This window comes from Tribolium castaneum, chromosome 3 (genome assembly GCF_031307605.1).
Source record: "Tribolium castaneum strain GA2 chromosome 3, icTriCast1.1, whole genome shotgun sequence".
Taxonomy (NCBI): Eukaryota; Metazoa; Arthropoda; class Insecta; order Coleoptera; family Tenebrionidae; genus Tribolium; species Tribolium castaneum.
This window is the reverse complement of record NC_087396.1, coordinates 8,186,939-8,213,588: the sequence shown is the minus strand read 5'-3', so window position 1 is coordinate 8,213,588 and position 26,650 is coordinate 8,186,939. Positions and strand designations below refer to the sequence as shown.

Below are 26,650 nucleotides of genomic sequence, written 5' to 3'. Positions count from 1 at the left end.
CTGTTTAAAAAAAAATATAAAAAAAGATGATTAAAACTTTGGGTGTACTTAGCTTCGTTCTGCATAGGTTTTGTGATAGAACTACTGAGCTCTCTCACCACGACAATGTGTCAACCCACTGAGGAAGTTTTTTTTTACTTTTATTGTTCAAATTAAAAATTATAATTATTATTAAAATGCTTATCATCATATTATGTATTTATGTAAAAATCTCTAAAACTAAACTTGAAATATTATTTACAAATCCTTTTTTATGGTAAATGTAAATTGCGACTATGTCTTGAATCAATTATTTCTGGTAACATGGCATTCATATAAAAATTTTCAAGACAATCTATCATTCTTCCGTTCTAATATTTACTATCGTCTTTCTCAATAATACAATATTTTAAATCTGTAGAGGTGTACACTATAAAATAACAAGTTTGGCGATTAGTAATGTGGAGCTGACCTTGTACTTGATACATGTAATTATCTTTTTCTTTTAAAACTATTTTACTATCATCTTGAGAATCTATTTCTAAGTATTTAATCAATTTTTGTTCTATGGCAGTTTTAATATTTGTGTTTCTTGCGCTAAATGGACATTTAATTTCAACAATAGCATTTGAACCCACTAACCCATCTGGTGTTGCACCTAAAAATTTTTTTTCTTTATCAACAAAAAAGCCGCATGAATCTACCTTTATACCTGTGATCTGTTCAAACTTCTCCTTTGCTTTCTCTTCATTATCAATTCCCCACTGTAGTGGTTCAGGTAATTTTTTAAATTTAGATAATCCCACACGATACAAGATATCTTTTACAGCATTCGCTGTATTGGTCGTACATTTCATATTAATAATTCTTCCGAAATTACTAGCCGTTAATCTATTATTTCTTTCTTTATCCCACTGCTCATTATTACGTTGACCAATTGTTAACAAAGGAATTTTTAAAATATCGCAAGCAGCCAAATCATTCAAGAACTCATTTTTTATTTTATCATATGTTTCTGTTGGCATGTCTATTATGTCATTTATATAATGTAAGAGTAACGCAGCTATATCTTCGCAAGCTAGTTATAGAAAAATTGTATAAGTTTAATAAAAAAACGAGAAATAATTCCTAAATTCTAAAATAATACATAATTATAAAAGTATCATTTATTTTACTAGGCGTAACGTAAACAAATTATATCCCTAAGACTGGATCTTACAATCTCTCGATACGTTATTTGTACTATAATTATTACTGGGTATAGTTACAATAAATTTTTACAACAATGTATTTTTCAGAATTTATTACCTGGATAAAATTATCAGACGAAAAAGCGGGTTTAAAGAAGTTTTCATCATTTTAATGAGATATTCCTAGTAACTTTTTTAAAGTTAAACTGTTTTCTGAAAGAACAATAATGTTTCACCAATTAATTTTTTTATTTTATATTTTTTCAATGCAAGTGATCCAATTAGAAATGCACATGACACATAATATAGCGAACAGAATTCGGTTAATTAAAACATAAAACCCAATAAATAAATGGTGTAATGGTGTATTATTTTTTACAAAACTATGCTAGTATTTTATTATTCTTTAGTATCAAATTTTTTTAACAAAATAAAAAACGTATTTTTTACTGTATGTTGCTTGAATCTCTGAAATGAGAGAAACTATCGTGGGCGATAGTGGAATTCAGTTTGTTTACATTATTTGCATTTTATGAGAAGGGACAAGACACCCCGAGGCGAAGGTCGGATGCCTATCCGATGATTGACAGCTGTCACTGAAAACAGGTCTAAAAAAAGTATGCAACTTGTAGTACACCAATTCTCAACAATCGCTTCGATACCCTGAAGCCTTAATAATTAAATTTACGAGTATATTTCTACTTTTAGTGGTTAAAGTTGTTGTTTTTGAGTAACTCTCTAAAACAAAATGACCCGTATTTGTAGCGGACAAAAATTGTTGCAGATCCAAATCATATGACATTTTGCAAGCCTTTTTTTAACTTTTCGGCCCCCACAAAAGCGAAAGACCGAGAACAGGCTTGCTCATACCGTTCCTGACATACTTCATCAACTGTATTAATGGAACACATATCCTTGATTTGCGAAAAATACAACAGATTCAGATGTCTGAAACGTTAAAAAATTAGATAAGTGTTCAGGTATGTGGGTAATTTTACCGATGACGAATACTGTTCCATTAAGGAAATGTACGAAAGCGATATTGTTTCTGCCTCGGTTGCTGTTTTAAATATTTTTAATTTATTAAACAATTTTATACAGGGCCCTATAGTAGGAATCAATTCTTTTAAAATGTCTTCTGTTAAGCACCTAAGTGCCTCCATATCTATCTCTTCTTCTAAATTTAAAAACAAATTATTTAAAATATTAACAACATTTAGGCAAATACAAAGAAACAAGAACTTACTTTCGAAAGTTTAGAAAACCCTTTTAAGCGATTTCCCATACAACAATTGAACTAAACTTTTCTTGTTTTAAAAAGTTGGTATGAGTGTTACAATAGTTTAGTATCAATACAAATCAACACTTTACATTGTTTTTTATAAAGAAGGAAAGCTAATTCAAACGGATTTATATTTTGTTCTTGATACAAACATGTGTATTATTAGTAATCAGAGTTTGCGTTCAAAAATCAGTCAATACATTCTTAAAAAACAAATAAACCTTCCTGAAAACTGATAATATTTAATTATTTTTTTACCTAGTTAATAAAGTTATCAAAAGATAACTCACACAGCACTCAAAATATAAAAATGTGATGTGACGCTAAATGGTTTCAATTGTTCAATGTGCGAATATGCTTCGATTTTGTGCTGCTTGATGCGAAGATGTTGAGACAAGCACTTTAACTTAGAACTAACACACACAGATATTATAAGAACTCGTAAGTTTCTTAGTTCAAAATAGTGTATTTACTGCCAAATATCTGCGACACTTTGGTTTAAATACAACTTTTGTTGAAAGGTAATTACGAACGATTTCATTCAGAAACTCTTGTGTGTTCGTGGAAGGAACAAAAGCGTAAAAATGTATAAAATTCGTTTTCAACCAACAAACTTTATAATATCTGTTTTTTAATGCATATCTATAATTGAATTAAACAAAAACGTGGTGGCAGTTTTTGTTACTCGAAACAAATACTTCCAGTTACTTGAAGTAAATTACATTTGCTTAGCTAAAATAAATATTATTTTGATTAAAAGAACAAAATTGGTTGTTCTAGCATATGCCTTATTCTCAGTGTAGGTCCATTCTCGATAAAATTGAGTCAATGAAGGTTTTCTTCATGTCCCTTCGATCCCTCAAACAATGTCTTAACGCTTTTAAATTCCATCAAATAGCACTTGTATTTCATCCAGTTTTTCGACCGCCGGCATTTTTAATCGTTCTGAAAGAAACAACACAAAATTCGCACACGATAGCGTTGCGTTAGTTAATACCTACTATGGCTAGTAAAGAATCAATGGTGTTTTATTTTAATTTTTGTTCAGGTTCAAGTTCAAATCTAAACGGTAGACAAATGCAAATAGAAATCGAATGCCAGCTGAATCATTTTATTGGCCAAATGCAAACTCATTCGCTAGAATGGGGACCTAAGAATTTCTTAATTACAATTTTATGACATCCGGTTTATCTTGTAGCAGACGGTATGGGTTTTACATTCATACCTTCTTACACAACAGTTATTGTACAATTAAAAGAATTTTTGCGATTTCTAGCCGAAAAACTTTAAACTTTAAAAATTTGCAAATCTCATTTGGAATTTGGAGAATGATATCGATCTCGCATAACTAATTATATCTGTGAATGAAAAGACGAATAAGAAATCATAAACAAAAAAGATTGAACTACTGGAGTGCAAGAATGACAACTGCAAGTATTAGCGACTAGAATCGAGTGGGGTTTTTCAAGGGCAAAAAGGTCGTTTCACAGTTTAATATAATTTTTTTTTGTGCAGGCTCCAGTGTTGCCAGGTCTACCAATTTTTCGGTAGATTTACCGATTTTGAACTGTGTCTACCGATCTACCGATTACACCCACAATTCAATCGAAAAGTTATAATTTTTTGATTTTTGGAAAAATTGAAACCCTTTAAATGGGTAAATCAACAAAAAAGAAATTTTTTGTTTAACACCACCTTTTTTAGTGGTATAAGGGGTATACGAGTGAAAACTAAAACTGGGGGCGTGGGTGGGTAAGCAAAGCGATACTGATACTGTAACTGATACCATTTGTGCCTGTACAGCTTGAGAACAATAAATAAGGCAGTGGCAAAATCAAAGATAAAACAATAGTATACATGCTTGTTTACTTCAATGACACACGTTAACCCGTGCCAAGCCTATTAGGATAATTAGTAAATTATTTATAATTTGATAATAATTAATAAATAAATAATGTACGAACACAAAAAAAACCTACAGCAAATGTTAACCCAATTGGGGTGATTAATGCTTTCAACAGATTTTACAAGTTTTACTTAACTCATTGGCTTTGGTGTTTCACGAGTACTCTTCCTACTTGACAAGGTCAAGGGCTGAGTTGTTTTTATACATCATTGTTTATGTTTTCCAAATAATGTTTTAAAAAGAGATATACTATTGGGTCTCCACAAAAAAACATTTTGGAAACTTATTAGCAGCATGAGAACGTTAAAATAAACAAATAAGAAGGTAAAATTTTCGTCAAGAGCAATTTCAGTTATTTTTGAGAACGAGACTGAAGCGGTTGTCTTCATTACGCTGCTTTATTAAGCTGTAATTTTTAAAAAATGAGTGATACAAGTGTTAGTATCGACGGTGATAGTGGAGGTGAGGGCAGTAGTAAAACTCCGGTCCCCCCCACAAAAAAGAAGAAGTATCTGCAGGCCTACAAAGAAAGTTGGGAGAAAACACCAGAATTTAAAGGATGGCTTCAAAAAAGCCACAAAGGGCCGAAATTTGCTAAATGCAAGCCTTGTGATAAACACATAATTATCACCAGTGGCAAAGATGCTTTAATTAAGCACAGTGCTTCTGCTGAGCATCAAAACAAAGTCAAAGCAATAGCAAAACAACCTACTTTGTCATCGTTTCTGGCCCAAGGTACCTCAAGCAAATTGTTAGAGCAAGATATTAAAAAAGGTGAGTGTTGTATTGTAACAATTGAGTTTTATAAAAAACGACTCTTCTTATTTAGGCGAAATACATTTGGCTGGTTTCATCGCAGAACATAATTTGCCATTTTCTTTGATGGACCACCTCCCAAAAGTGATTGCTGCCGTATGCCATGACTCCAAAATTGCAAAGGGTTTAAATTGCGGAAGAACAAAAACTACAAAAGTTGTTGAAAATGTTTTGGGCCGTGAACGACTGAATTCTTTATGTGCTCATTTGCGAAACACAAAGTTTTCTCTAATTGTAGATGAATCCACAGATTTAAACACAAAAAAAATCTTTGTTTGGTCGTCAGGAGCATGTGGAATGATAATGTCTCGGATGACTTTTTTGGGCTAGTGCAACTTGCCGAAGCCAATGCAACAGCATTATATAATCATGTTGTAAGTTTATTTGACCAAAACAAAATTCCATATAAACAAAATTTGATCGGTTTTGCCTCTGATGGGGCAAATGTAATGATGGGGGAACATCATTCTTTAATGACTCTGTTAAAAAACGACGTTCCCTCATTATTTGTAATGAAATGTATTTGCCATTCGTTTCATTTATGCGCATCGTACGCTTGTGATAAATTACCGCGCTACGTAGAAGATTTAACGAGGGATATTCATAATTATTTTGCGTCAAGCCCCAAACGCACCGCCCAATTTGAACAATTCCAAAATTTTTGTAATGTTAAAATTCATAAAATTCTGCATCCATCGCAGACCCGATAGCTGTCCGTACACAGCGCGATTGCGAGAATTTTAGAGCAGTTCGGGGCTTTGCAATTGTATTTCACCGATGCTGTAAACAACCTTGACGTTTTAGCGGCGGACAATATATTGGTTAAACTGCAGGATCCTGTGACCAAGTTATTTCTCTATTTTTTAGACTTTGTTTTACCGTTATTCAACAATTTAAATAGAGAAATGCAGTCTGAAAAGCCCAAAATACAAACGATATATCAAAATGTATGTAATGTTTTGAGAACATTTTATGATTGTTTTCTCAAAACATATTTAGAAAAAACGCCCCTCCCTTTCAAGTCTGTTAATTTTAATAATAATCCCGATCATTATTTGCCATTAGAAAACATTTATTTTGGGGCCAATGTATCACAAACTATTGCTGAAAGTGAAAACATTTTTTCTGGAGAGCAATTGTATTTCTTTAGGGTTAGAGGCCTTAATTTTTATAAGGAAAGCTGCTCTCAAATCTTGGCAAGATTCCCGTTGCAAAATAATGTTTTGGAAAATTTAAATTTTTTGGATCCAAAGATAGTCAAATCAAGGTGTCTTCCTTCGATTTCGCATTTGACAACTAATTTTAAGCATTTAATTTCCACAAATTTGCAAACGCTTGACTCTGAGTGGCGACTGCTGCGCAACACAGATGAAATTTTAAATTTTTCGGAAGATACAGAAACATTTTGGCAACAAATAAAAATGTGCACTTCAGGCGATGGGACCGCAATGTTTGGTACGCTGACCGATTTTGTTTTTACCATATTAGGTTTGCCACATTCCTCTGCAAACGTTGAGAGAATTTTCTCAGCTATAAATATAATGAAAAATAAGCAACGAAATAAATTAGCCGCACCATCCATTTCCGGTTTGTTGAATACAAAAGAACTCATTGGTAATCAAAATGAGTGCTTCAATTTTCAAATTGATGAAAAGTTGGCTTCACATATGACTGCAGCTAATTTATATGAATCCTAAATAATTTTTGTATGTTTAAAGGTACTTATGTAGGTAGTAAATATGTATTCATATTTTTGTATTTTTTTTTTAGTTTTAAGCATGTATATTCAGTTTTTGTTTAACTAATTTTTAATTACAAGTGTTTTGCTACACGTTTTTTTACTTTCCCCTAAAACCATTAAAATTTGAATCTACCGATTTTTCACGTAATCTACCGAAAAGTTGCGAGGTAAGCTACCGATGCAAAGCTCACTCGGTCTGGCAACACTGGCGGGCTCAAGTTATTTTGAGTTCCGTCCTGGACCCTATGACAAGGGTGGCAGTTCAAAATTTGCTCGAATAATTTACGGCTGGGGTTTCTTTTCAACAGCGTATCGGTTACATTTTACACAATAGACTAATTTTATGATCACCATATAATGTTACAGAATCAGGACGACTTTAACTAACCTTATTTGTGCATTAGCCGGTCTATTGGTCTTTAGTTTACTCTAAATATGAGCCAAACTCAACAAAATCAAATGTTTGAGCCAAGTGATTGGACAAACTCGAATATTACGTCTAGAATTATTGCTATATATAGAAAGATTTTATCAGAAGAAACTACCTATTTTAACTGAAAGAAGGGCCACGTGAGACTTCGAAAGTGTGTATTTGCATTTTCCTTTCAAAAATACTTTCTGTGCAATAATGTTGTTACTAATAACTTACCTTTTTTAATATAAAACAGCATTCTGGAAGGGTAATCAAGTCCCAAAGATTATCACGTAAAACAGTAAAAAAAAGAGGACAAATAATATCCAAAAGCAAGTGAGTAACACAAAAATAAAGGTCACAAAAACAAATTCACAGAGTTTTATGATAAGAATTATGAAAAAAACTATTAAAATATCCATAGCAAACCGCGATCTACAAAAGTGCTTCACTTTTGTAACGAATTTAGGAATGGAGTTTCCATACCTGCAAATTCTATGATCGTGGTCTAACATATTTACTACCATCTGAAAGCCCAAAATTTATCCGTATTTTACAGCTACAATTAAAAAAAGTGTTCCTTATTTATTATGCTTTCGTATATAAGTATATATTTTTTAAGACACCCTGGTCTCAAAATTGACGCCCGTGCTTTGGGAATTTTATTCAGGGGTCTAATACAAATCGAAAATTAAGAGTAAAAAAATTTCCAATTATTCTTCGTTATCGAGTTATTGATAAATAAAAATGGAAATAATAAGCATTATGCTGTCTTTCCAATTATTTATGTAACATAATTCATTAGTTGATGCTAGCGATGTTAAAATTCTTTTAATCGCTTTGTATAGTGACAAGTATTATTAATTTCCTTCGATTTTGTATGTTTAAAATGATACGATACTACTGCATTAGTGCTTCGCGATTTTGTCGTTATGTTAAAAGCTTGGCTATAAGTTAGATGTGTGTATGATGGCAACGCCATAGCTGAGGTTAGTGCACATGCGGAAAAGTTTCCAAATCGCATTGTAGCATATTTTGAGACTACAATTATGGTAAATTTGCTTTAAATATGTTTAAATTTTAAATTTTAGTTTTTTACCAATAACTCGATAACGAAGTACAATCGGACAATTTTTCACTCTTTACTTTCGATTTGTTTTAGTCTCCTGAAACAAATCCTAAAAGCATGGGCGTCAATTTTGAGACTGTTGGCCAAATTTATTGTTTTCAAAAATTACACAATTATTATTTCAATTTAACAGCATGTAAAGCATAATTAATAGAATCGTCGGAACACCATCGCCACTCATTTGTTAAAACGTTATAAAAAATGCCATGTGTAAGTATCGTTTTACATCCAACTACAAACAAAAAATTAATATACTTAGCAGTAAATAAGAATACAACTTACGTTCTTCTAATATCCTTTCTAACTTATGAGGTTCTATAAACTTATCATATTGATGGGTTCCTTCGGGCAAAAGTTTGAAAAAACTTTCCGCTATAACCACTCCAAAAAGTTTTGCAACCACGGTTTTATTAATGGTTGTGATGAAAATGGATCCTCCAGGTTTCATACACTTGACACAATGTTTTAAAAATTCCTTTTTCTTAGTAACGTGTTCAAGGATTTCTGATGCAACAATGGCGTCATGCTTTTCCACATTCACAACAGCATATTTCTCAACAGGTGAACAAATATATTTTATGTTTAAATTATCATTTTTTGAATGAAGTTTTGCTCTTTCGATTAAATCTGGGTTGGCATCGAGGCCAGTTACATCAGCGCCTATTCGAGCTAAAGGTTCCGTTAATATTCCACCTACAATACAACAAACAAACATCTTTTCGTCTAATATTTCTTTAAAAAAGCTCATATCTTACCACCACAACCAACTTCTAGAATTGAAAGTCCTTTTATAGGTAATGAAATATTTATATGCTCCTGTAGCATAACTGCAGAATTTATTATACCATCTCGAATAAATGGTACCCGTAATTTGTTCAAAGCATGAAGAGCCTTTAAATATCCCGATTCGTCCCACCATTCAGATGTAAACCGTTTAAAATGCTGTAATTCGGTAGCATCTATAGTAACACTATTTAAATACCGCACGCAATTCCTGGAATAATATTTCTAACTAGAGATTACGGTGACAAGTTTAATACATACCTCGGATACGTAATTGCTACATTTCTCCACATTTCGAAATGTGTTTTTTTCCTGAAAAATCATAACTTAAATAAGAATATTCAGCAGGTAAAATGACTGATGGCTAAGGGCTGATTTCATAATCAAATTTCATTCTTCATTTGAATTTAATGTCGACTTAAAATCACTTAAAACAATTTCAAAAAATTACATTAATAAAATATTTATAAAAAAATGTTTTTTTAAATAGCTTTTAATTAAAAAATTTAACAAACAATGTCTTAAACACAGGAGAATATTTTTTTTATAAGTTAATAGTATATTAAAAAACAAGTTTTATAAGGGTTGATTTGGCGCACAAATGCCAAGTTAGAAAACGAGCCGTAGGGATGAGTGCGCCAAAACCCTTATAAAACGAGTATTTTGTGCTATTTTTTAAACTTAAATCAATCGCATTACATGAAACTCGAGAAAACTAAGTATCCCTAAATTCATAAACGACTCCTAGTGACAGACGTTAATAAACGAACTATAAACGCAAAGTATTAGTATATTATGATACGAGTTTTATAAGACGCATTTTGTCGCAGGCACGGATCTTGGAGTAAGTGTAACAAAATGTCTTATAAAAGAGATATCATACAGTATTTTTTTTACTTTTTGTACCAAAAAATTAATTTCTAAATTTAAGGAATTTTGTGGCAGTTGACAGCAGTTGCGCGTAGGCCGTGAAATGGAATTAATAATTTGGACCGTCATTAGTTTATTCGTACAAATGTATTCTGAAAGTGTCCAAGAGGTTTTGCAATGTACCTCTTAACAAATACGGGTTTTTGTGGCCTAAGGTCAATGAGATCTCAAATTCCTTACTTGCACTGGCTTTTGAAGTTATGTTTGCACATTACTCGAAAGGTGTTGAAAGGGCCACATATCAGGAATAGTACAAAAGCCTCTAAAGGTTCGTATATGATTAAATTATGCACTTCAAACAGGTGTCGATTGACACTGACAGTTCTCTCAGATAATTGTCAAAAAACTAAGTTATCAACATTATCCAAAAAAATTACCCTAGTGTTTAGTGTAATTATAGCACTCCGTTGGATATTACAATACGCAAATCGCGTATCGTAATGACTTCAGTACGAAACCGAAGTAAAAAAAATTAGAATAACTTTATGTAGCTATCAACTGCACAAAGAAATTCTGTACAAGGATCGTTAGATATGTTTGTTAAAAAACTATATCATGAATCAGTCTGGCGAGTTGTAATGGCAAGTTTCATCTTTCAAAGCCAGATTGACAAAGTTCTAACGAAAAACTCGAGTGGTTTAAACTTCAGGAAATTTTGAAAATAAGTTGCCTGAAGAAATTGCGAAAATCGGGTAAAACGTATTTCTCGTTGAAATTTTATTTATTAAATGTTTTAACATTTTATTTGAAACTTTATTAGACAGCTGCTCAGATTAAAGCGAAATTAGAGGACGTACATAAATAATAAATAAATAAATGGTTTATTGTCCAACAGAATTACAAAATTCCAATAACAGGACAAATACAATAATAAAAATAATACAACGCCATAATAGAAATTACCAAATAATTACAAAACAGTATAACAAAATATTAAATATAAACTATAAGAAAGAGAAATACAAACATACGATATAATAAGAAAAAAAGTTAGGAAAAAATACAGTATATTAAGAGCAAAGACACAGCAAGTTAGACAAAGAACAACAAAAAATATCACACTCTGAACAAACGCCTACACATGGCAGACACAGGAGATTCTGCTAAAAGATTTGATTTTAAATTTGGCAAGTAAAATGCAGTATTGGCACGAGCGGATAATCTTGGAGTAAAGAAATTTAATTTACCTAGAATATAGGAACAGTCAATCTGGTTGTGTATGAGTTTAAATAAAAAAGTTAAAGCAAGTTGTTTTCTTCGCATATCGCATAAACATTAGCAAAAGCGTCTCATATGGAAAACCTCTATAAGGGTAATTCCCCTTGGTTTTAAATATAGATATTTAAGAACCTTTTTTTGTGAATTTTCCAAATGTAATTTATGGGTTTTATAAAAAGGATTCCATATAAGAAAGCAATATTCAAGTTTTGATCGTATTAATGTAAAATAGACAGTTTTTAAAAAAATTTTTAAAATTTTAGTAGAAGAAGACGATAACGAATTTGTGTTTTATAAAAGAAAGCTCTGTGTCAAATAAAATACCAAGGTGAACTACCGTATCTGATCGATCCAAAACTGATTGATCTACTCTATAGTCATACTTAAGCGGATGTTTTTTCTTAGAATAAGTAACAATTTTGTATTTAGAGACATTAAGTTTAAGTTTGTTTAAATTACACAAGTTAGATAATTTTGAAATAATGGATTGTAAAGTGAGACATTCCTAAAGTGTTTTAATTTCAGAATACAATTTAACATCATCAGCATACAAGAGTGTTTCGCAGTTAAGACTATCCGGTAGGTCGTTTATAAGACGTGGTCCCAAGTTAGACCATTGTGGTACACCAGATGGGACATGTAAATATGACTTTAAAAGTTTTATCAAAGCATCAGAAAAACCAATGTCTCATAGTTTACAGACTAAAATGCCATGATCGAGTTTGTCAAACGCTTTGGATAAATCAGTATATATTACTTATACTTATAATAGTCTAGAAGTGTATTCTGTAAAGCAACATAAATTTGTTGCTGTAGATCTTTTATAAAAGAAACCATGTTGCGAAGAAGAAATAAAGTTTTTTACAGAACTAAATATATGTTGGTAATTTATTATTTAATGCATTAAACGTAATGCAAATCTATAGGTACCCAATTATTTTGTTAAAAAAATTAATTCCGAAATCATGTGCTTTAATTTTATACCACTATTAGAGAAATCGCTAAAATTCCTATTTGTGCCGATACATTTCTCTGTCTTGAACAAATGCAATAAAATTATTATCTTGTGGGTCACCCCAATGGTGGTTACCTCCAGCGGTGCGTCCTAAACCCGTCATAAATCTTCTTCCAGCTAGCTACGCATTCGAAGAAGGATGCATTAAAAGTTGCCTACTTACAATTTAATTTTTGCTTTGTATCTAACAATTAAGAACAGTTAACAAAAATCTAAAATATCTCAGGTCTGTATTTTTAAATTTCCTATAAAATGGTTTTTTTAAATTCTCAATACAATGCACCGTTATCAAAAATTCGTATCAACTTCATTAACAGACATTTTATTTAATAAAAAAATATCTAGGCATTTATTTCAATCAAAAATGACTCTTCGACCTACATTTACTTATAAAGAAACACTGCAAATGTCAAGAAACTCTTCAAGTCTAAATTTGCGGCTAAAAACAGTGAAAACAGTTTACACGTAAAACGTATGCGCCAGCTCCCAGAGGGTCTAGAGCCTTAATCAAAAAAGCAGGTATCTGATCAGGCCCAGCAGTAGACTTGTTTTTTAATTTTGACACGGTTGTTTGACTCTCACTTTCAGGTGTGAACAAAACAAATATATAAAGAAAGTGTGTATTCAAAGTAATTTTGCAGCCTACAATATCAAATGACGTTAGAGTAATTAGTAAAGCTGATAAATTGATAGGTTCAACAACAAAACAGTTTTTCACTGCGAATAAAACTCCCACTTCCACGAGATACACTCAAAGCTTTAAAATTAAAAGTACATGAAGACTCTTCTCCATCTATAACAACAGTTTACTTCTAGACAAACGAATTTAAAAGGGGTCAAATATTCACCCAACATGGAACGAGCTGTTGGCGCTGTGTCCATGTACCACTTAAAAAATTGTTGTAAAAAAATCTACACAGTTGTTACAGAATATGGCTAAGTGAGAAAGCAGGAACTTGCTAAGAGTGTAAGCATCTTTATCTGATTTCAGTATGTAATGTATCACATTTTTAAATAGTTTAAGTGTCGTAGTGACAGTTTTTACCGCACTAATGCGGTACTAAATCCATTGACCGCACTAATGCGGAAATTGAACAAGTATTACAAAAAATGTTCTTAATTATTTATTGATATATTGTCACAGGGTGGAATTAAAAGTGATGTGGGTGTTTTTGTATAAAAGGTTTATTTACAAGAATGACTAGATTGAATAGAAATAAGTACTTACATTTGTGGGGCGGTCATATTCCTTATGGAGCACATTTCACACTTGGTACCACAAAATAACGACGACTTCACCAAATTACCGTAGCAGGACTAAGTCGACCCAATCAGAACTAAACTGGGCCCCCTAATATCCCGCGTTTTTATTATGTCTCGAGAAGCTGAGTCGACAGTATTGATGACGTTTTAGTGTTACACTTATGAACGACATTGCAACCGAGAACCTCTTCTCGAAACATAATTTTTGTTACGGAATATTAGGTAATAATAAACTGACCCGATTTTCGCGTATGTGATGTATGCCTGGCCTTACGAGTTTGTCGCCCCTACAAACACTTTACAATTCTAACTTACAAACTACCCTAACCAAATATTACATTCTAAACAACTTTCCGCACCAACGCCTCACTTCAATATGTCCACGTCCTTACTGTCTTTGGATTTCTACACTTGTCCAGTTTTTTCTCGACATCACTGTCACTAGTTTCACCCAGAGAAAAGTTTGAGACCCGCATGAACTTCGCCTTATTGGCGATGCTGCCTTGCCACCTTCGATTGCTTGGGATCCCCTTGACTTTGCCTTGGATCCATTTCCTTTTCTGCTTGGCCACCTGGTTCAGTTTTGTAAGCTCCTCAAACATTTCTTCAGCTTTCGTTCTGCCTGAAGACGAGAGAATTCTAAGAACCCTTTTGTTCACACCCAGATGAACAGCTTCAATGCTGGTTTTGTCTCTGTCCCTTGGTTCAGCACCTCCTTGCTCATCGTGGCCTCCTAGCCACGGCTTACTTCTCGGCTACTTGGCCCTCAGCAGCACCTCCTGTGCCACTCTTCGTAGTCTCTTTACCACTGAATACTCCTCGGCCACTTAGGTCCTCAGCAGCACCATTTGTGCCACTCTTCGTGGTCTCCCTACCACGGAATTCTTCTCCAGGCAACGTATGCCCACTTGCGGCCTCCTCACCACAAGTACCTGTTCGGACACTTCAACTGTTACACTTATGAACGACATTACAACCGAGACATCTTTTCGAAACATAATTTTTGTTTCGAAATATTAGGTAATAATAAACTGACTCGATTTTCGCGTATATAACAATACACAATTTGAAGCATTGTGAAAATTAACATAGAACACCGACACCATAGGGAGGAAGGGTTTAGCTTTCCTACTTGGTCCGCAAAATAGACAAGAGCCACCTTTTCGGAGACTTGTCGAATTTTCTTAACTTCCATTCATTCTTCAAAATATTTGTACACTATCTCGTACCGCTCTTTAGATCTAGCAGGAATTAATGTATTTATATCAGATTGGGCTGCTAATTTTACGTCAATAGGCAAACTTTTCTCTGAATCACTCATTTTTAAACTTTTTAAACAACTTGCTGCCCTTGCTGCCACTGTGAAAAAAGTAAACAACTTCCATAACTACGGTGACGTTTCTTTAAATGCATAGGTAACTGCATTACTGCATTCAATTTAATGAAATTCCAAACTCAAAATATTTGTTGGACGGTGGAATCTGATAAAACTTGTACGATATTTGTATCGTAATGTGTTTTCACGACTTGATGGATTATCTAACTCGTCTTCGGCTCGTTGGACAATTTTTCCATCACGTATCGTAAAATTTCTCATTACGATACACATATCGTAAATATCGATTTTGTACTCATAACTGTTATTATTTCCCGGTCATCTTCAGCGTGTGGGAAACGGACTTTCCCGTACTGCGATGTCTTTTACTTTGCAACAATAGCTAGGGACATTTAATGGTCGTGGTCGAATTGGTTCCCAATAATCTGTATAAGTATAATTCTGTAAAAGGTGATGGTCGAATTGGTTCCCGGGTGATGGTCGAATAGGCTCCCGGATGAGCAGGTAGGTAAAAAGGATTAAGCCAAATATATGTTAATATTTTAGATTGAAGCTGGTAGAAATGTTCAAATAATTATTTTCTTGGCACAAAATCCAACAACAAATTTCATTTATTTATGGCTAACTGGTTATTTAAAAAAAAAGAATGTAATTTTTTAAGGCCAATGCTCTCCTGTAAATTTCGTAAAATGTTTCGTCACAAGTAATGACTATTAAGACATCTCACATAATGACGTTGCGTTTGTTAATATGTCTATTAATACTATTAAAGCATCAAAATGGAGACAAATTACAAATATAATTTTAACATTTTTCAACATAGTACCCATAAAGTTCTATGCGCCTTTTCCTTCGTCTTGGAAGTACTTGAATACTCAGAGAAATATTAATCCACAGCCTTTAAATTGTTAAAATACGATTTGTATTTGAACGTTTTGGAACTTGTAAATTTGTTCATACACTTACAATCGCCATTTCTGTTATCATAATACTTTAATCTGTTTATCTTGCCTACCTGACCGACGGGAACCAATTCGACCATCCTTGGGAACCAATTCGACTATAATTAGAGAGGATTACAGAATTTGAGAACCAATCAACTCGTCCTCATTTAATATGTAGGTATCCCTACTACTTAGATGGCTAACGCTATTTTTTTATGATAAGTGACAGTTAATATCAATTTGTTGATTTTTTGACCTGTTACCAACCCATCAGCAAAAAGAACTAAATTATCAAAAAATCATTTTTTTGAGATATTCGTTACAAAATAGTATATTAAAGTATAAGTGGATACTGAGGTCTTTAAAACACGAAATAGAGTAAGTATTTTAAAGACCAGTTATCCACAAATACCTTACGTTATATTTTTTTGTACACTTTGAAACCATAAATACTGATATTAATATTACAAAAATTGAAAATAATGTAATGCTCACATTACATTATTATATCTCATTCAGTATACCTTTCGTTGTCATAGAATTGATGGTCATTATAATAAAAAATCATTAAAAAGTTGCCATTTATCTTCACGTGCTAGCTATAGGCCAGCCACGATGAGCTCGATGCTCTGTCGCTTATACTGGGGCATAATCGATCAGAAATTCAGAAAGCACGTGCCGTTCCAACCGTGCCAAAAGTAGTTCGTTGCAGAGAGGGGGTGCTTTAATAATGTGCAGATCGTCAATGAGTTGCTGCTGCACTCAAAGGGCCAGCATCAAAACCTGGTCCCAGTCTATCTGATGTGTCCAAAGGCTTTGACACCGTTCCACACGCAATCTTAGGACCAACACTGCGAAAGAATTACGGAGACTATAAGATAAGCTGGATAAATGTGAGGTATTCCTATCTATCCTCCAGGAAAGGCTGGCAGCGCCGGCTGGAGGAGTCCTACCGGTTGTGGTAGGAACGAGGGGGGCGATGCTTAAGGAGACGATCGAAGCTCTCAAAAAGCTCGCAATAACCGACTGCCAGACACTATCAACAATATCGTTAATAGTACTGCGTATGTCCGTAAAGATATCCCATATATTTATAGACTACCGCAAACGCCCGCCCTGAACCTGTGGGGGGGAGCCAATTGCCCCCACAGGTAGAATCTCCTGATCAAGTAACTCAATGACAATATTAAAATGTCCTGTCCTAAAGTCCGTTCAACGATATTTGGAGGATACAACCAAGTAACCCATTATCGGTGGTAGTCTTTTATGACGTTTGACAATGGGACGCTGTAAAGCTTGTTTACCTACTCGACCGCTACAAGAATATTTCCAGGTCCGCATTCTGAGTTAATGCAATTCTTGTATCAGCGGTGCCATCACTGAACAATAAAATTTGTCAAATTTAACTAAACTCAACATAAAATGTTTAATAAAGGTAACTAATTGGATATTTTTTATTCGTAACACATATAAACTGTTATACAAATTTCATTTAAAAATATTGAGTACGGACAATTTCGGAAGAAAATCTGGTTGTCACTCGCCTTGATGGGTCTTGCGGCCGGGGTACTACAAAGTAATTAGTGTACCAGAGCCATATCCTCCAAATATCGTTGACTGAGCTATACATGTTTTTACACGTGCTTTGTGGCAGGGCCTTTTACACCCCGTCGCTACACAGATGTAAATATTTGTGTCTGTCTGTTTCTATGTCCTATTTATTATTTTAAAAACAGACGATGGCCATGGTCTCAGCCAATTAATAAAAAGTCAGTTATGCGAGTCGCTATGCAGAGCAAGAGTTCTTAGGGCGTGATACCATGCTGGCAGACGGCGCCGGAGTGGTCATTTGTTAAGGGAGGCAATGGCCAGGCGGATTCCTCCAGGAGGTTCCCTGTGAGTAGTCGACCAGCTAAATTCCAAAGTCCTTCTAATTCTCTTGGAAAGCGCAAAGTGTGGTACCCCGAAGAAAGCTCAGGTCAGGAGTTCGCAGTAGTGAGCTGCAAGATCTTCATACTAGGTGTGGGTAGTAATCACACAATCACGGGAATAGCTACACCCCGCCTGACACTAAAAGACAACCAATGGGGTACGACAGCTCTTTTGTCGAAAGTTCTGGCATATCCGTAATTAGAAACCACATTTCGGAAACAGGTACTACAATCAGACAGGGTACGATAATTGTTAGTGTTTTGGTTTTAGTTGAACGAAGGTGTTAAGTCAACGATGTCTAAGTGCCCAAGCATCTACGGGACTCCAAAGCGCCTTCCGTACCAGCGAAACTATGTTGAATTGATTGTAATTGATTATACGATGTATTAGTGACCATTTCCAAAAATTTAACAAAATAAAACCGTTACAAACACTAACACAAACTCTGGGACAAACACACAGACAATAACCAGCAGAACTTCTTCGAAGAGGAACTGTTTATCTGGGAATAAATACTGCTATACAAGGACCTTCATATATACTGAATCCCCCACTGTTACTACTTAAATGCGGGTGTATGGTAGTGTTATAACCCCAGAATGGCTATATTAAGAGACACGAGCCAATATTACAGCCATTGTAAAGATCAACCCTCTTTTCTTTGTCATCAATAGTTATAAAATCCTGCATAAGCAATTAAACAAATACCCCACATAGAAAGCCACTCTATTTCCACACCATCTTTTTTCACAATTTTTACAAAAAGAGGTTGTTCAAATCAGAAAACAAAAATATTTTTTAGGAACTATGTAAGTACATTGAAAGGAACCAATATTAGAGTCATTTGTTAAGATCAACCGTCCTTTCTTTATTACCCGTGGTCACAAAATCATTAACGCAAATAAACAACTAATTATAATAATTGTGTCACAAGCCGTATCATCCACACCTCATAAATAGGACACGTGCTTCCTACCCTTATCATTTTCCCACCCTCTTAACAATAAAAGATAGGGGCCCATTGTTTTAGTGATTCCTATTGTTATCCAATTAACATAGTAATTAAAACAGTGCGTTATTTCCCGGATATGCTACTTTAGCGTAAAGATAATTGATCCTCCATAACCCTTGTCACCACGTGTAAACCAAGATTTTGGATTGAAGTTTTCCAGACTTATTGATTCGCATTCGCTTGTATTTTATCCAGTGTTCACTAAAACACATTATGGAAAGTGTTTCATTTCATTCACCGATTCAACCATTTCAATTTTGTTCCTCAAGGACTGAACATTCATAAATAGAATGTTAATTTTACATACATTAGCCTCCTTTTTGCAAGACCTCTTACTCACTGTTTATTTTCTGCCGTAAAAAAAAAGAATTTCTTCACCATAATACCTCTAGGCCAATTTTCAGGATCTTGAAAATCTTTCTTCACATCAAAAGTCAACTGAGGCGAAGCCATAGCCTCGCACAACATAGTTCGATAAAAACCACTATTCCACGTTCCGAGTTTAATTGTTCCTGCCGTTCGTGGTGTTTTATTGTAGTCCGCTGGGGCCAGCCCCAGCCTATTGGCCAGCAAGTGTACGGCGCCGTGTTTTGTTTCTTTTTGCAAAGTAAAATGCAAAAAAAATGTAGTCAAGGACATTCAAGGTCATATATTTCGAAAAAAGGGGCATTTGCACAAACTTTCAAGGTCATATATGCAATCTAAAGGCTTTTTAAAGCAAAATGCAAAAAAAAATTCAAAAATTCCAGAAGTAGCTAAAGTAAAAATTTACCGTTCATCCTGAATGTTGTAATTGAACAGATTCTTGATATCACTTCCATCACCTGCATTGAACAAACAACTGGACGTTCCAATTGAAGCCGAGTTATCAGCAATTTTGCAGCACGAGATTGTATTTAAACTCACAAATTCAACTTTTGATGCATTTTAGCACAACTAACATGATAAATACATCCACATGTAGGTAATGCATGAGTCATGAATCAAAAGCTTCAACCATATATCATATAGACTGGGCAATCAAGATGAGGTTTGTTTTGAACAAAGAACATAGAATAAGAGAGAGGAAGAAGCGAATCTCTCTGTCTACCCCTCGTTTTTTCGCGAAAGCGCCACCTAACCCTGAGAGAACGAACTAATTCGATAATAGCGGGAAATTCAAACAGGACATTTTATTTATTTTCCAAATTTAAAGAATTATAAATGTTAAATGTTTCTGTACTCATGCACTGTTACGAGACATTTTAATAAAAAAGCATCTGTAACAGTTGCAATAGCACAAAAACATTTAACATCGCTTAATAAAATGAAACAATGTCTTACCAATAAAAATTTATTAAAAAATTAATAACGTGCTGGAATGTATAGGCAAAATTAATTTAACTCGAATTGTTCTTCATAAATATACTCAGATGTAATAATATATGTAAATACATTGTCTAAATATACACAATGATCCAGAGAAACTGAGTATGTTGGCATCAGATTAAATTATTGAATTGCTACCTGAAAGTGTACACTATTGGTATACTTTAAAATTTAAATTCAGATTGCTAACAGACACAGTATTTCGGGATCAGTCTGTATAAATACAGCAGTTTTGTTGGTCTGATTACTTGTCTACAGACTGTTCAGAAAAGCAAAAAAATATCAAAATTTTGCTTGTAACCTTTGACAATAGTCCAATTTTTAAGTCCCTAAGGCTAAATTTAAACAACTATTTTTCGAAATTTATTCGCGGTTATAAGGTTTGCGGACGTTTGTAAAAACGGCCCTAACACGTACTTTACCAGTTTGATGTCAAAGTTCTTGATAAGTTTTGAAATTTTTTAAAAGTAATCTCGATTGCATCATAGTTATTAGCAAATTACTCAAACACAAGAGAATTACAAGTGTGCTAAAATTATTTTAAATAAAAAGCCACATATCTGATATACATAAATATAACTGAAAGTTAACTGATTAAAACTACCATGTAATCATTTAAATTTATAATAATAGTAGGCTTTAATATTGATTAACTTGTATGATACTTGTAGACTACGTTTTTTCGCTTAGTTTCTAAATTAGGCAATCACAAAAAGGACAAACCTTGTTTTTTTAACAGGCATAGGCGTTATAACATTGTGTAAAACAACATAAAAGATTAAGACATAGAGGGACATGGCGAATTTGAAAACCTTGAACCATAGCAAGTCCTAAGCTCCCTGCTTTCACAAAATACTAGCTTCGCAACTACAATAAATTTATTTATTATTATGATATACCTATTAATTACTGCACATTATATTTAACTCGTCTTCATGGGATTTTCAATTACATCCCAAGAACCGTTATCATCTCCAAGGACGGTCTTCATGTCCTAAACATCAAGAAATTCCCTTATTAGAGAAGTTTGTGTGATCTTTCTTGGTGTAATATGATTATATTAATATCTAGAAATCGCAATTAATTGTTGTATAGACACCTTTCAGTAACGTTTACCTTAATTTGCCTTAAGTTGATTCATCCTTCATTAAAAGACTGTCGTCATTCACACTATACACTAGATTCACATAAAAGATCCATATAAAAGTAGAGATGTTTGATCACAAAAACATCCAAAAAATCACGTTAAATCGTTTTTTGAAGTCTTTAAAACACACTAAAACAAAATGTTGCCAAAAACCGCAACGACAGCAAAATAATCGGCTGTTGATAAATCAAAGAATTAAAAAGAGAAGTGTGCGCACGTCGATTATTTTTAAGTGAACCTTCTTTACTTTTAGTAAAATGTGTGACAGATTCCTTTAAATTTACAGATTTCTTTGCAACTGGCGCAACCTCTAAGCTGGAGTGCACGAACTATTTTAGCCGTTTCCCCCCTTTGCCCCAAATCGCTTCCCAAATTCCTTGCAATGCATTAGCCAGTTCTTGTAAAGTGTCAGGAGACTGCTGGAGCTGGTTTAAACGTCTAGACATTTCGGCCCAAAAATGTTCGATGCAGTTTATGTTAGGCGAACAGGGTGGCCACTCCATTCGTGTAATGCCATGTGAATGCGCTCATTCACAATTCTGGCGCGATGAGGGCGGGCATTATCGTCAAATACGAATCGTTTGTCTATTGCACCAAAAAATGGCACAATTATCGGCTCTATCACTCTGTCTCGATAGCGGACAGCAGTCATTGTTTTATTAATTAAGACCAATAGGTCTATGCGGCCATTAAAACATATGCTTCCCCATACGCAAACTGACCCGCCACCAAAAAGAATGGTTGAAGCCATCACATTTTCATTATACCGTTGTTCTCTTAGCCAAAATGCTAAAAAGTGTGGAAGGAAAGAGGACAACGGTAAAATGCAAATGTGATGGCTTCAACCACTCTTTTTGGTGGCGAATCAGTGTGCGTGTGGGGAGGCATATGTTTTAATGGCCGCACAGACCTATTGGTTTTGATTAATGAAACAATGACTGCTGAGCGTTATCGAGGTAGAGTAATAGAGCCGATAATTGTACGATTTTTTGGTGCAATAGGCGAAAGATTCGTCTTTATTGATGATAATGCCCGCCCTCATCGCGCCAGAATTTTGAATAAGCGCATAGAACATCATGGCATTACACGAATGGAGTGGCCACCCTGTTCGCCTGACATGAACTGCATTGAATATGTTTGAGCCGAAATGTCTAGGTGTTTAAACCAGCTCCAGCAGCCTCCTGAAACGTTACACGAACTGGCTAATGGATTGCAAGAAATTTGGGGGGCGATACCACAAGATTTTATTAATAATTTAATAATGAGTCTCCCCAATCGAGTAAGAGTCCTGCTAAGGCCAGGGCAGCACCTACACGGTACTAGGTTTTTGTAGGGAGGGTGTAAAATTTGACTTTGAGGACTTTTAAGTTTCGTTAGGTTTTATTCATTTTTTGTCTGGTTTTTCACGGCCAATTTTTTTCAGTTTTTAATTATGTGTGTGAATGAGTATTAATTTATTTACTATGATTGTTTTTTGTTATTTAATATACAATGAATTATCAAAATTTAGAATTTCTCTCAATATCCACTTCAATTGTTGAGCAGTGTATTTATAGTGGCTGCCGTACACATTATAAAATTGCAAGGTGGCGGCGCACACGGTCGAAACAGCAACGGGCTGTAACGGTATGTCTCTAAAAACTTGTGGAACGAAAAAAAATTATAAAAAAGTACACAACAAAACGTTGCATTGCCAAAATCGGAAATCCCTATGTAGTTGCACTATTAAAATCACGCTTGTCTAAAATGCTACAAACCAAAATGAAATGAAGGATTTTTTATGTCGCGGTTTCAGATATATTTAGTTCAACTACTACTGCACAGAATTCGCTACAGATGCTATCTAAATATCGAAAAATAGAAAATCTCTATTTATTATTTATGTAACGAAATGTAAATTTTACAGGAAAGGCAAAAAATATTTTTTTAAGGTATAGATTTCAAAACATAAATACCGAAGCGGTTGTTGAGAATTGATTTAGTACAAGTTGCATACTTTTTTTAGTTAGACCTGCTTTCAGTGATAACACTGATAACCGTCAATCATCCAACATGGACTGTCTTATCCCTCATCATCAAATGCAAATAATGTAAACAAACTGAATTCTATTATCGCCGACCAATTTGTCTTATTTCAAAGATTCAACCAACAATTCAACAAAGTGAAAAATAAGCGTTCCATACATAGGAGTAGGTACCCAAATTATAAAGATTGTTGCTGTGTTCTGTGTTTTGGTAAAAAAAGATACTATAGAATAATAACTTTTTTTAAAACTCAAATACCCCATTTGTACTGGATAATTTTATCAAAGAATCCAAAGAAATATACAATAAAAAAAATTGTAAAACATTTTTTACGGCGAAACAATTTAGCTTTAAAAAATTTTATCACGTTAGTCAAATGAGTATTATTAATTTTCTGAGCTAAAATAGTCTTTTAATTATCAATCGGTAAGGGGATTTTACCAATCGAAGACAATTGTTATTTTCTGAGATCGGTAATCCTTGACATTCGTGATGCTTATCATGTTTTTTGGACAATGGGTATCAGGCAACCCAAAAAAAGGATTCGTTTATTGAAACCTAATTCTCATGCAAAATTTTCTGCTGAATTTGAATTCAAAGTTAGTTTTTTGATTTGTGTAAATTTTTGAAAAAATTAAAATTAGGCAAAATTTGCTTTTACAGTGTCACATCTTCCTTTTGGATGAAGTTGGAAACTTTTTTTTTACAAAAGATTGCTCAATGAATGTAGTTTTTACGTAAATACACAAGTTTTAGTTTTGAGAATAAAAAAATGGGCATTACTACGAATACAAAGGGAAATACCCAACAATGCTACTTCAAGGGCATATCACAGAAAATTTTAAAAACTTATTTAAACTATTAGCTTCAATGTCAATTCGTTTTTGAGTTATGAGTTATGACTGTTTGGAGTCAGTCAGAAACTTTAACACTGGTTTTCACTCCTAAAACGGGATCGACACCCTTAAATGATAACCAAAAGTAGATTTATTGAAAGTGTTTTTATTTTTATTTTTTTCGATATATGCATATAGAGTGTGATAAAACCGCGGACAGGCACTTAGCAGCCAGAGAAAACTATAAAAAACACTATTATCGATAAAAAAAAATCCAAAACCATTTATTTTATAAACGAAGACTGAAATTAAAACCAAAAATGGCAACGCCGAACAGCTAACCATTTTTACCATTTTTAGATGCCTACGTGTCCCCAAACGACTAAAATAGTTCATTTATAAAAAAAGTATAAACCAAAACGTTACATCGTTAAAAACGAAAATCTCTGTAAACGCACATCATCGAAAGTGCACATGACTAAAAAAAATACTTCAAAACTAAAATCGATGTCCTGCTTTATCTAGTTCAACTACTACCGCATAGATGTCGCTACAGATGCTATCTGAATACCGAAAAACACCGAGTCTTCAATTTATTGTAATTCAGCAATATTGAAATGTTATTTTAAACGTTTTAAGACATAGGAAGTTCCAAAGGGTTAAAAATGCATGAGAATGAGGGCCGTTCTAAATCTAATGTCCATTTGTAATTTACCCATTTTTTCCTATGAGTAGTAAAATATTACAGTGGTTGAAACTATTTCTAAGTACCATCGCGTTGATCAATTGGGACGTAAATATAACATGCGAGAACAATATTGTTGCATCATATATTTTAGTATTTTTTTATACAGCGTGCTCAAAAACTGGCGCACCAACTCAATGGTGTGTGGTAGAGAAGTGGTTACATATAAAGGTAAAAATAGTAAAAAAATTCTTTGTATTAAAGTTATTGATAAATAACTAATTTTAGGTAAATGATATGTGGCAACGTTGTCTAACAGTCATGATCGCAATAGAATTTGAGCAACAATACAAATAAATTATTTTTGAAACGGTTTCCTAGGAAATAATTCCCAGTGTCGGCACATCTACATATTGTGATTTTTTGGATAAATTTTATTTTTTTTTAATTAAAAAAAACTGCTAAAATCTGATAGTAAATTTTAAAATAATTATTCATCGTTTTCTTACGGAAGATTACCTGGTATGAAACATAGAAATATAAAAAAATAATGAAAACTAAAGAAGTTAACACAATAAGTTTGTAGCTCCAGATTTTTTAAAATATAACTTTAGGAATTTTTTCAACATTTTTCCTGTAATCTGCACTTACTTCTCAGTAACGTACTACCGAGTTGGTGCGCCAGTTTTTGAGCACCCTGTATATTATGAAACTTGTGGGAATAAGCTCATTAGAGTCAAAATTATACAAATTATTTCTTTTAAACTTTAATTGATTTACGTATTTACAGACATACAAGTTACAAAATATTTGAAATTCAAAATGTTCCGTCAAATAATGAGTATCAAGACATCGCACACGATGACGTTGCGTTAGTTAATACCCACTATGTCTATTAAAGAATCAATGATGTTTTATTTTAATTTTTGTGCAGGTTCAAGTTCAAATCTAAACGGTAGACAAATGCAAATAGAAATCGAATGCCAGCTGAATCATTTTATTGGCCAAATGCAAATTCATTCACCAGAAAGGGGACCTAAGAATTTCTTAATAACAATTTTATGACATCCGGCTTATCTTGTAGCAGACGGTATTGGTTTTACATTCATACCTGCTTACACAAAAGCTATTGTACAATTAAAATAATTTTTGAGATTTCTAGCCGAAAAACTTTAAACTTAAAAAATTTGCATATTTCATGTGCAATTTGGAGAATCTCGCATAACTAATTATATTTGTGAATGAAAAGACTAATAAGAAATTCTAAACAAAAAAGATTGAACTACTTCAAGAATGACAACTGCAGCGACTAGTAGCGAGTGGGGTTTTTCTGAAAGATAAAGGTTAGTTTTCAACTCGGTACAAGCCTAAACGTGCCAGTAAACGTGCTAGAAAAATAAAATGGTATAAAGTAAGTCGCAAAATTATTGAGAGGCGCTGTAAAATCACCATTCTGATTGGTCGGTTTACCTACCGCTTTGCCTGGGATATGAAGATACTACAAACACGACTTGCAATAATTGAGATTTAATATAATAGATTACTATATAAATTATTATAACAGTATTATATGGTTTTTACAAACAACTGTCAGTGTCAAAATCGGGTATCGGGATAGCTTTACGAGCAGCGCTCCACAATTTTAAAAAGTTTCTAACGCTTGATTAATTAATTAATATTATTAAGTATAAGACTTTCGAG

The 26,650-nt window shown here is 33.5% G+C and overlaps 2 protein-coding genes across 3 annotated transcripts in view; both read right to left on the bottom strand.

Annotated features, from left to right (window-relative positions):
* The window catches only part of LOC103313817 (uncharacterized protein), a 124,450-nt gene that overhangs the window by 58,083 nt on the left and 39,717 nt on the right, over positions 1-26,650 (bottom strand). The gene's annotated exons all lie outside the window — the stretch shown is intronic.
* Positions 7,938-26,650, bottom strand: part of Coq3 (Coenzyme Q3) — a 58,427-nt gene continuing 39,714 nt past the window's right edge. For both annotated transcript variants that reach the window (XM_008197241.3, XM_008197282.3), the window contains 4 exons: positions 9,500-9,550; positions 9,211-9,449; positions 8,738-9,148; positions 7,938-8,687 (listed from right to left, as the gene is read on the bottom strand). In XM_008197241.3, coding sequence (XP_008195463.1) covers positions 8,572-8,687; positions 8,738-9,148; positions 9,211-9,449; positions 9,500-9,531 — 798 coding nt within the window. In that variant the 5' untranslated portion in view covers positions 9,532-9,550 and the 3' untranslated portion in view covers positions 7,938-8,571. The remainder of the gene's footprint in view (positions 8,688-8,737; positions 9,149-9,210; positions 9,450-9,499; positions 9,551-26,650) is intronic.